The following is an 11,850-nucleotide window of genomic DNA, read 5'->3' as shown; positions in this document are numbered from 1 at the left end:
GAGTAAGGGATAAGGAGGACGATCGGCTGGCTGGCTTTGCGGCAACCTCATCACTCGTATCACTCGTACTGCTTTATTATTACCAAATCAAGCAGCAGAGAGTATGCGCGAAGTGACGCGACAGAAAAAACGTGGCGATAAGTTCCATCGATGACGACATGTGCACGGTTAAGCAAGGTGAGTACGTACTTAACAAATGAATGAATCCATATCAGAGTGCATGCATATTTTGGAGACTCTGAGAAAGATATAAATACAGTGCGTGCATGGGCAATTTACGCCTGAAACCGTAAAAACAGAGTTCGTCAAAGCAAAATACACATAAAGGAAAATGACGACTAGGCAGTAAATATGTACTACTCCGTCTCTCATAATATGAGACGGTGACGGAGGGAGTACATATTGCAATCGAGAAAGGGCTGGGATTGTATCCTTCCAATCCCGGATATTTTCAATTGCAATTCTTCTAGCAGTTCATCCATGTTTGTCGCGCATATGCTTCCCCCCCTCACCACCATCTTCAGCATCTGGACGCACTTTGTACGTCAAGATTGCTACACAAGTTGAAGATCACTGCAGTAGGATCGTCGGGAAATCTCAGCCTAAACCGCAGCGCATTACTAATCGCCTAGCACACATATGTTCCCCACGAAGCACAATCTTACGCTGGGACGATGGAAAAGAGGTATCGTCCCAAGATGGCATTACCTGTGCGATATGAGCGGCAGCACAGCAGCCAGCAAGGCGACGCTAGCTAAAGGCGCAGCTCGAGGTCCAACGCCTCGCCGGCGCCGCTTGCGATGGAGGCCCTTGGCCGGCCCACCACGCCGTCGCCTCCAGCATACGGGTCCAGGGGCAGCGCCTGCTCCGCGAACCGCGGAGCCCTGCCGCCCAACCCCCTCCTCTCTGGCCAGCGGGCATCGACGGTTGGCGCCGCCGCCACGCCAGCGCCGTCGTGTGAGACGATGAACGTGCCAAAATAGCGCGACGACCCGGTGGACGCCGCCGCGATGGCGGTGCCTCCGAATGGGCTGTCGTTGCTGTAGGGGTCGGAGAGGAGGCCGTCGAGGCGGCCCTTGCGGTGCGCGTTCTGGTGGCCGCCGAGCGCCTGCGACTTGAGGAACGTCTTGTCGCAGAAGAGGCACTGGAACAGCTGCACCGGCTTGCCGTCCACGCACGCCATCGGAACCGGTTTTTCGTCCCGCTCCCGGTCTTGGCTGCTGCCCGCCGGCGCCAACGCCAGCGACAGCTCCGGCACCGCCGCCGCCGCCTGCACGTGGAACCACAGATCCTTCCCCATCGAATCGAAGTATATGTATTTCAATTTAGCTCAGGCAGGTGCTACAGTAGTCGCTCGTCGTACTGCACAACACAAGAAAATATTGGCTACCGAGCGGATGATAGCTAGGAATGGTAACGGCGACGCTTCTCTAATGGAAAAAGGAGTATGCTATGGACTGCGCTGACCTGAGAATGAGATCCGATTTGATGGGTATAAATAATGCTCTGAATCTGAATCCTCGTTCCATGGCAAATTTGACAATTTTAACCTTGAGACGAAATCAAATCACAGAATGAACTACCCGTGAAACTATTTCACGCGGTTGATCTTTTTTGTGGCGCCCGACACGCAGACGCCACACCCTACAGTGCAGCGCCTAGCTCTGGGGCGTTGCATCTCTGTCCACCATGGCAGCCCCTGGGCCCGCACCTAGCAATGCAGCGCCTAGCACTCGGGTGCTGCACTGTCTGTTACTAGTTGGCTGGCCCCCTCCCCTCACCCCACACATCCCTACCCCTATAGCATCCGACCCGAGGTTTGCCCCCTCTTCCCCTCTCCCCTCCTCTTAAATCCTCTTCCAACTCTTGCAAATTTGAAGATTTTGTCTGTGGATTTCGAACTCAAACCTTCCCTCAAGGTAATCTTCTCCGATCCCCTTGTTTTGATCCAAATAATGTTACAAATTGCTCATTTGTTGCTAGTTTGGGGAAACCCTAGTTTTGTATGGATCTAGAGATTTGCATGGAGATGTGAGATGTTCGTTTGCCAATTTCCTATGATTAGGCTTGTTAGTATGTTAGGGTTATTTTTATGGGTGTTCTTATGTTGGTGCTAAGGTTAGGGTTGTTGTTTCATATGTATTTTAGGGTTTGTATACCGTGTTAATCCTTGGATTATAACTCATGGAAGCAATGTTACGTTGTGTTGTTTGAATGCTTATAGGGATGGGAAGAACATGTGTGTTTGTTCATCATGGGGACAAAGACGCCTTCTTGAAAGGCAATATTGAACCAGACCCGGATGAGTTTGACATGGTGTTTGATAGTAGTCCTAGCTATGTGGAGCTCTTGCAACAAGTGAGGAAAGAGTTGAATTGGATGGACCCTAGTGATATCGTTGAGTTGGAGGGAAGGCATAATGTTGGTTTTGGAATGCACATCCGTTGGAATACAATGCGTGTCAACTCGGAGCAACGTTGGGTTGCATACAAGGAGACGTTGGTCGAATCACTAGACAAGGCTCTTGAGTTATTTGCAACGAAGAAGGTTGATTCAAGTTTGCATTTGGACTTGAACAGGAACCCCTCCCCTTTGGTTGCTAGTAGCCCCCCACCCTTGAAGTGAGATGAAATTGTTGAACCTCTTTTGACCCAAGAAGTGAGGCCAACATTGAGCACATTTCCATACAACCAAAATGAAGCTTTGCAAGAGGAGAATGATGAGTATGCGGACGATGACAATGAAGTTGATCTCCATGACAACAATGTGGGTGATCTCGACAAATATCATTTGCAAGAGGCAATGGACCATTCCATCACTTATTCCCGTGGCTATGCATTGGATTCGGATGACGAAGGTCCCGATGAACAAGTTGATGAGGAGGGGTTCACGGTGAAGGAGGCCGAAGCTTTTGAGAAGGTATTCGGTCGTGATCATCGGACTACATTGTTCAAGGATGTTAGTATCACGGATGAAGTCGTGGTAGATGGTGGCCAAGGTATATCTCTTGGAGTTAGGCCAAGATCCCACCGTGATTTGGATGACGGCAAGAACGGGATTGCTAAAGGGTCTAAGTTCGATACCTTCTTGGAATTGAAGATGTGGCTCAACAACTACTCGGTTACGCATTATCGTCCACATAAGGTGGTGAACTCGGACGTCAATGTGCGCTACACGGTTGCATGTGCATGTGAAGATGAATATGTCCGTGGATTGTGCGTGCAAGACCATGGAAAGGAGGTCCCACTTGGCACGTAGTGAGTTGTGCGCCAACTCACATGTGCCGAGGCAAAAGGGTGGATGACAAGATTGTGTCCCAAGACCACAGACAACTCACGTCCGAGTTCATCGCTTACAGGCTCTCCAACTCAATATCCACACTTCCAACAATGAGCGTCCAACATGTCATTGACCTTGTAAAAGCCATTTTTCATTACAAGGTGAAGTGCGGCAAGGCATGGAAGGCGAAGCAAGCCGCATTTAAGATGTTGTATGGTACTTGGGAGGAAGCATACAACCAAATCCCTAGGTTGTTGTTAGCCATGGCCACCACAAACCCAGGCATGGTTCATGTGGTCGAGCCTCATGGGGAAAAAACAACGTTTCATGAAGGAAGGGAAGTCCAAGTATTTGGCCGTGCTTTTTGGGTGTTCAAGCAATGCGTGAGGGCTTTCAAACACTGTAGGCCAGTCATCGCCATTGATGGCACATTCTTGACTAGACAATACAAGGGCACCTTGTTGGTTGCAATAGCAAGTGATGCCAATAACCAGGTGTTGCCATTGGCATTTGCTTTGGTTGAGGCGGGGAACAATGACAACTGGGAGTGGTTTTTGCGTCTTTTGAGGATGAAGCTGTTACCCGCTCAGAGGGAAATATGTGTCATATCAGATCAGCATCAAGGAATTCTTAACGCGGTGGAGATTGACATTCCCGGGCATGCTCCGTTGCACCATCGATGGTGCATGAGGCACTTTTGTTCCAACTTCTATAGGGCATGTGACCTTAAGGAGTTGGCCGATGATCTTCAAGATTGTTGTCTCGCTGAGGGAGTCCTGGATTAGGGGGTCTCCAGACAGCCAGACTATATCCTTTGGCCGGACTGGTGGACTATGAAGATACAAGATTGAAGACTTCGTCCCGTGTCCGGATGGGACTCTACTTGGCGTGGAAGGCAAGCTAGGCAATACGGATATGCATATCTCCTCCTTTGTAACTGACCTTGTGTAACCCTAGCCCCCTCCCGTGTCAATATAAACTGGAGGGTTTTAGTCCGTAGGACAACATACAATCATACCATAGGCTAGCTTCTAGGGTTTAGCCTCTCTGATCTCGTGGTAGATCAACACTTGTAATACTCATATCATCAAGAACAATCAAGTAGGATGTAAGGTATTACCTCTATCAAGAGGGCCCGAACCTGGGTAAACATCGTGTCCCATGCCTCCTGTTACCATCCGCCTTAGACGCACAGTTCGGGACCCCCTACCCAGTATCCGCCAGTTTTGACACTGACATTGGTGCTTTCATTGAGAGTTCCACTGTGTCGTCACCATAAGGCTCGATGGCTCCTTCGATCATCGCCAGTGATGCGGTCCAGGGTGAGGCTTTCCTCCCCGGACAGATCTTCATATTCGGCGGCTTTGCACTGCGGGCCAATTTTCTTGGCCATCTGGAGCAGACTGAGAGCTACGCCCCTGGCCATCAGGTCCGATTTGGAAACTTAAACTACACGGCCAATATCCGCGGAGACTTGATCTTCGACGGATTCGAGCCTATGCCGGACGCGCCGCACAGTCACGACGAGCATGACGTAACTCTACCGTCGGACACTGTTCAGGAGATCACATCCGCAGCTACTCCGGCTTTTAATCTGGAGCAAGTCGCGCCATCCGAGAGCGGAGGGATGGATCCCGCCATGGAGGCCGCACTCTCAGCGGCGATAGAGCCGGATACTGACTTCACCCCTTACGAGAGCCGTGTCTCCGAACCACTGGATTCATCTTCGGCCACGGACTCCGAGCCACTCGGATCCGTGCCCGTCGAGTCTGACTGGGTGCCGATCATGGAGTTCACCTCCACGGATATGTTTTAGCACTCACCTTTTGGAGATGTGCTAAATTCATTAAGGTCTCTCTCCCTGTCAGGAGAACCTTGGCCGAACTATGTCCGGCTAGAATGGGATGCGGACGATGAAGAAATTCGCTGCCCACCCACCACCCACTTAGTAGCCACTGTCGACGACTTAATTGACATGCTCGACTTCGGCTCCGAGGACTTCGACGGTATGGACGACGAAGCCGGAGACGAATAGGATCCACCGCCCTCGGGGCATTGGACCGCCACCTCATCATATGATATATATATATGGTGGACACCCCCAAAGAAGCCAATGGCGAGGAGAAAGCGGAGGATGACCCCTCCAAGAAGCAACCCAAGCGCCGACGTCAGCGGCGCCGCTCTAAGTCCCGTCACAGTAAGAGCAGCGATACCGGCACAGGAGATAATAACACTCCGGATAGCGTCAAAGACAACAACAATCCCCTCCAGCACGACGAAGAGCTGGAAGACGAACAAGCTAGCCCCTAGAGCAGGTAGCAAATGGAGAACCAAAGGAGGACAATTACATGCCTCTCTCCGAAGACGAGGCGAGCCTCGGCGACGACGAATTTATCGTGCCTGAGGACCCCGTCGAGCAAGAGCGCTTCAAGCGCCGGCTTATAGCCACGACAAATAGCCTAAAGAAGAAACAATAACAACTTCAAGTTGATCAAGACTTGCTAGCAGACAGATGGACCGAAGTCCTTGCGGCCAAGGAGCATGAACTCGAGCGCCCGTCCAAGAGTTACCCAAAACGCAGGTTGCTACCTCACCTCGAGGAGGAAGCATTCAAACCTCATTCACCAGTGTACAATGCGGCTGACCGGCCACTACGCGGCCGAGCCAGAGAGGCGTTTCAGCCCAAAGTTCAGCCCGCACCACGTCGCCACTCAGTCAAAGATACTAAGGCCCGGGGCAACACAGAGGACCTGCGAGACATCTTGGACAACAAGGCAAAAATTGCAAGGTCAATATATGGGACACGAACACGTGCGCCCACACGGGACGATGATCGTTGCGTCGGATACACCAAGAGCAAATCCGGTCGGGCCGAATACAGTAGGCAAGACTCATACGAACTACGTCGGGATATAGCCCGACACAGAGGCGCCGCACACCCCCTATGCTTCACTGACGAAGTTATGAATCATGAATTCCCGGAGGGTTTCAAACCCGTAAATATCGAATCATACGACGGCACAACAGATCCCGCTGTATGGATTGAGGATTTCCTCCTTCACATCCACATGGCTTGTGGTGACGATCTATATGCCATCAAGTACCTCCCACTAAAACTCAAAGGACCAGCTCGGCATTGGCTGAATAGCTTGCCAGTAGATTCCGTCGGCAGTTGGGAGGATTTGGAAGATGCATTTCTTGACAACTTTCAGGGCACTTATGTGCGGCCACCGGATGCTGATGACTTGAGCCACATGACCCAGCAGCCAGGGGAATCGGCCAGAAAATTCTGGACACGGTTCCTGACTAAGAAAAATCAAATTGTAGACTGTCCTGATGCAGAAGCCCTAGCGGAATTCAAACATAACATCCGCGACGAGTGGCTCGCCCGCCACCTCGACCAGGAGAAGCCGAAATCTATGGCAGCCCTCACAACACTCATGACCCGCTTTTGCGTCGGCGAGGACAGCTGGCTGGCTTGCAGCAACAACACATCAACAAATCCGGATACCTCGGATACCAAAGACGTTAACGGTAGGCAGCGTCATAATAGACCAAAGTGCCGCAATAACGGTGATAACACCGAAGATAAGGCAGTCAATGCCGGATTCAAAGGCTCTAGATCCGGTCAGAGGAAAAAGCCATTCGAAAGAAATACTCCGGCTCCGTCTAGTCTGGATCGCATACAGGATCGCTCGTGTCAAATCCACGGCACCCCTGACAAGCCAGCCAATCACACCAACAGAGAATGATGGGTGTTCAAGCAGGCCAGCAAGTTAAATGCGGAAAACAAGGACAAGGGGTTGCATAGCGATGACGAGGAGGAGCCCCGGCCGCCGAACCCAGGAGGACAGAAGGGGGTTCCCCCACAAGTGAAGACAGTGAACATGATATACGCAACCCACATTCCCAAGAGGGAGCGGAAGCGTGCACTAAGGGACGTCTATGCGATGGAGTCCGTCGCCCCGAAGTTCAACCCATGGTCTTCTTGTCCGATCACCTTCGATCGTAGGGGCCACCCACTAGCATCCGTCATGGCAGATCCGCCGCATTGGTCCTAGACCCCATCATTGACGGATTTCACCTCACCCGAGTCCTTATGGACGGCGGCAGCAGTCCTAAACCTGCTTTATCAGGATACAATGCGAAAAATGGGTATCGATCCCTCAAGGATCAAACCCAGCAAAACCACCTTTAAAGGCGTCATCCCAGGTGTAGAGGCCCATTGCACAGGCTCAATCACACTGGAAGTGGTCTTCGGATCACCGGACAACTTCCGAAGCAAAGAGTTAATCTTCGACATCGTCCCGTTTCGCAGTGGCTATCATGCACTGCTCGGACGGACAGCATTTGCAAAATTTAATGCAGTGCCGCATTACGCATACCTCAAGCTCAAGATGCCAGGACCTTGCGGGGTCATAACAGTAAATGGAAACATAGAACGCTCGCTCCGTACGAAAGAGCACACTGCTGCCCTTGCAGCAGAGGCACAAAGCAGCCTGTTCAGACAGACCAATCATTCGGCGATACAGCCCCCGGACACCTTCAAGCGAGTACAGAATAATCTGCAACAGGATCGCCTGGCGCGATCAGCGCTCGCCTAGCAATCCGACCGCCGTCCCAGTCCCAGTGCAGCGATGAAATTCATGCCGCGCGTACATAACTACGCGTTGAAAATACCATGGACATAGGCGGGGGCACAATCAGGACACACCCTGCATTGTGGCTTAACCACACCAGGGGCGGTATACCTGTGACATTCTTTTTCTCTTTCAGGGCCTAACTCTTCGGAAGCCCTTTCCGGTAATCCGATTGCCGGACACATTTCGGAAGCAACAACCAAGGCTGCAAGAAGCTAAGACGAACACGGGAATTGCCAGGTGGTCTCTAGTACTACTTGATATACCCACTTTTTCACTATTTATGTGTAGCTTGCCTTGGGATAGGACATTTCGAATTATCCTACTTCATGCTTATTGCAATACTTGTACCAGTACGCTTCGATGTATTATTCAAATACATGCATATTATTAAACTATCATTGCATTATTTAAGTTTTTCTCTTTCTCTCATATGTCCATTTACGACATTCCACACCTGCCCGTTCGGGTACGGTCAGTACGCCAGGGGCTCTCGTTTACCCCGTAGTACGGCTCAAGAAGTCCGAACACTTTCGACAGTGCGGCATCCCGAACTTATAGCATTATACGCATCAGCTCCGAATCATGTCTTGGGTCAAATGTTGGGTTGCCCGGCTCCCATGCTTTGGTACCTTACATTCCGCTATAAGGGCTAAGGTAGCGGTGGGAGAACTACTGCAATTATGTCCCCGTTCTTCCGGACGAGCACCTAAGTAGAGAAAGCCAAAAACTGACTGTCATGATAAGGCGAGAGACTGGTCGTTGTTCGAGAGGTCTCAAGTCCTTAAAGACTTTTTCCGCTTCGGGCAAAGAGTTGGCCTTGTCCGGCTTAGGCGTGTATAGCGCCCCAAATTCGGCCTTCCAAATACCAGAGGCTTCGCCAAAAATTTAAAATCATAGACTTCTATTGCTAAGTGAGAGTGTTAAAGCATTATAGTCCGATTGCCTGGTTCGTTGCGCTGAGCACCTCCCTTGAAGGACCCAAAATTGGGGTAAAGAGTGTTCAGATTTACCCCGAACACCCCAGTACTAGTTACATGGGGGCAGAAGCCGACGACTGGCCAACTCTCAGATTTTATAATCAGCCGCACAGAAGGTAATATTTTAAATTAAGAAAGTGTCGCATGGCGCAAAAGAACTCGTTTCATATTACAGGATCACATGGGCATGTTCATTCAAAAATTACATCCTTGGCACACTAATCTGCCACTAAGCGGGAACCCTTCAAGACGCTCTCATAGTAATTCTCGGGGTGGCGATGCTCCTTGCCCTCCGGCGGCCCCTCCTTTACAAGCTTCACGGCGTCCAGCTTCGCCCAGTGCACCTTCGCCCGGGCAAAAGCTCGGCGTGCACCTTCGATGCAGACGGATCGCTTGATGACTTCAAGCCATGGGCAAGCTTCCACCAGCCGCCTCACCAGACCGAAGTAGCTGCCGGACAGGGGCTCACCAGGCCACATTCGGAATATAAGGCCCCTCATGGCCTGTTCGGACGCCTTGTGAAGTTTGACCAATTGCTTCAGCTGGTCGCTCAAGGACACGGGGTGTTCGGTCCCAGTATACTAAGACCAGAACAACTTCTCCGCTGAGCTCCCCTCCTCAGCCAGGTAAAACTCTGCGGCATCCAGCACACTGCGGGGAAGATCTACAAATGCTCCTGGAGAGCTCTGAACTCGGGTAAGAAAAAGGAAAGTCTCCTTCACATGCTTGCTTTGCATATTGAATGCCTTACCCGCTGCTATCTTCTTTGCCGCATCAATCTCCTGGAGGGTTTTGTGGGCTTCAGCCTTTGCGCTCCGGACGCTTTCAAGCGCCTGCGTGAGCTCGGAATCCTGCGTCTTGGAGTCAAGCTCCAAGGACTCGTGCTTTTTGGCGAGAGCCTCGAGCTCTTGCTGCACCTCGCCCACTCGGGCTTCTTGTTTCTCCCGTTCAGTATGTTCTTTGGCCGCTTTGTCTTCGGCCGCGGACAATGCCTTCCTCAGGGTCTCCACCTCGTTCGTGGCCCCTGACAAATTCATGATGATCCTATTACTTTACACCGGACTTCTTTTTACCTATATAAACTGGGGTATATCTTACCTTTGCTCTCTTCGAGCTGCCCCTTGGTAAGGCCGAGCTCGTCCTCGGTCCGCTTCAGGGCCTGCTTCAGCGCAGAGACCTCCGCAGTACGTGTGGCAGCGACCAGCAGGGAAGCCTGCACATACACATAGACATACTCTAATTAGACTCCTGAGTTATCATTTGATACTCTATTCGGCTTTTCTTCGCGAACGCCGAACAGAGCATCAGGGGCTACTATCTATGTGGTAATATTTTTATATTTTGAATGCTTACCTCAAAGCCTATTAGGATGCTGGCGCAAGCTTCGGTTAGTCCGTTCTTGGCGGATTGAACCTTCTTAACCACTGCACTCATGATAGTGCGGTGTCCTTCATCGATGGAAGCGCTGTGAAGCGCTTCCAGCAAGTTGTCTGGTGCCTCTAGTTGGACAGAGGATACCGGCACGGATGGTTGGCCCCCCTTAATGGGGGACCGCCTATCGGAGTGCGGAACCATTGAAGGTTCCGATGCAGTGTCCGGCTGGGGCCCGAACCTGAAGCCCGTAGGAGCCTCGCTCCCTTGGTACCCAGGATCCGGGAGGTCGCTGTGAGGATCCCCCAGGACCGCCTCCCCTTGGGTTGGTGCCTTTTGAGACACCACCTCGGCATTGTCCGTAGGGCGAGGGGTGGAAGTCGTCGGAGGAGAACCATTGTTCATATCTGACGTGCTCAAAGAGCCGCTCGACGAGGGTACGTCGAGACGAGCTCAGGCCGGACTGCATAAATAGGTTCGACATAAGCAAAGGCAGTACAATAAAACATACCATAAAGTACTATGGTGTCCGGGCACTTACGCTTTCGCCAGGGGCTTGTCCCTGGGTAGCCACTCGTCGCCACTATCGGCGGCCGTTGTGGCACAGTCCGGAAGGAGGGTCTTTCCCTTCTTGGACCCTTTGGCCTCCCCGGATGGGTCGGCCTTCCTTTTCTTGTCTCCCCTGGCTAGGGGGGAGAACTTTTCTCCTCCTCCTCGTTTCCATGGGAGGAGTGCACGTCGGACTCATCAGATGATGAGTCCGACAGAACCATCTTGCACCGGAGACCCTTTCGGGTCCCCGCGGTGTTCTTCTTGTCCGTCTTTTCCGGCACCTCGTAAGGTGCCGGGGTCAGCATCTTCGTCAGAAGAGCGTTTGTCGGATCTTCGGGCAGGGGGGCTGGGCAACCAAGCTGCTCCGCTGTCTTTATCCAGTCCTGTTAATGACATAAAACCTTAGAACCAACACATAACTAAGCCGGGGCACATAAATACCCTGAGTGATGTAAAAGCCTACCGGATGGCGCGACACTTTGCGCTGAGTCCGCGGTCCTCGGTGAGGGAGGCGGGCATCTCGGCGCCCTTGAACAGCACCTTCCAGACGTCCTCATGCGTCGTGCTGTAGAGCTCTCGCAGCGTCTGGTGCTGGGCCGAGTCGAACTCCCACAAAACAAAAGCCCGTTGTTGGCACGGAAGGATCCGACGGAAGAGCATAACCTGGACCACGTTGACGAGCTTGATTTTCTTGTTTGTCATGTTCTGGATGCAGGTCTGGAGTCCGGTCAGCTCTATCGAAGAGCCCCAGGACATGCCCTTCTTTTTCCAGGAGGTGAGCCGCGTGGGGATTCCAGATCGAAATTTGGGGGCCGCCACCCAGTTGGAGTCGCGTGGCTCGGTGATGTAGAACCACCCCGGTTGCCACCCCTTTATGGTATCCACGTAGGTGCCCTCGAGCCAGGTGACATTAGGCATCTTGCCCACAATGGCGCCTCCGCATTTTGCTTGCTGGCCGCCCACCACCTTCGGTTTGACATTGAAGGTTTTCAGCCATAGGCCGAAGTGGGGCCTGATGCGGAGGAAGG

At 51.9% G+C, this 11,850-nt stretch overlaps 1 protein-coding gene across 1 annotated transcript; it reads right to left on the bottom strand.

Annotated features, from left to right (window-relative positions):
* Window positions 1-207: 207 nt before the first annotated feature.
* LOC123108357 (uncharacterized) lies at window positions 208-1,454 on the bottom strand. The gene is made up of 2 exons (XM_044530165.1): window positions 709-1,454; window positions 208-573 (listed from the first exon to the last, which is right to left on the bottom strand). The coding sequence occupies exon 1, from the start codon at window positions 1,298-1,300 to the stop codon at window positions 755-757; it is 546 nt and encodes a 181-aa protein (XP_044386100.1). The 5' UTR covers window positions 1,301-1,454; the 3' UTR covers window positions 208-573; window positions 709-754.
* Between the last annotated feature and the right edge of the window lie 10,396 nt (window positions 1,455-11,850).

The sequence above is a fragment of the Triticum aestivum genome, chromosome 5A (genome assembly GCF_018294505.1).
Source record: "Triticum aestivum cultivar Chinese Spring chromosome 5A, IWGSC CS RefSeq v2.1, whole genome shotgun sequence".
In the NCBI taxonomy this organism is placed as follows: domain Eukaryota; kingdom Viridiplantae; phylum Streptophyta; class Magnoliopsida; order Poales; family Poaceae; genus Triticum; species Triticum aestivum.
Note: the sequence above shows the minus strand (reverse complement) of the source record. Positions and strands in the feature narration are given on the sequence as shown.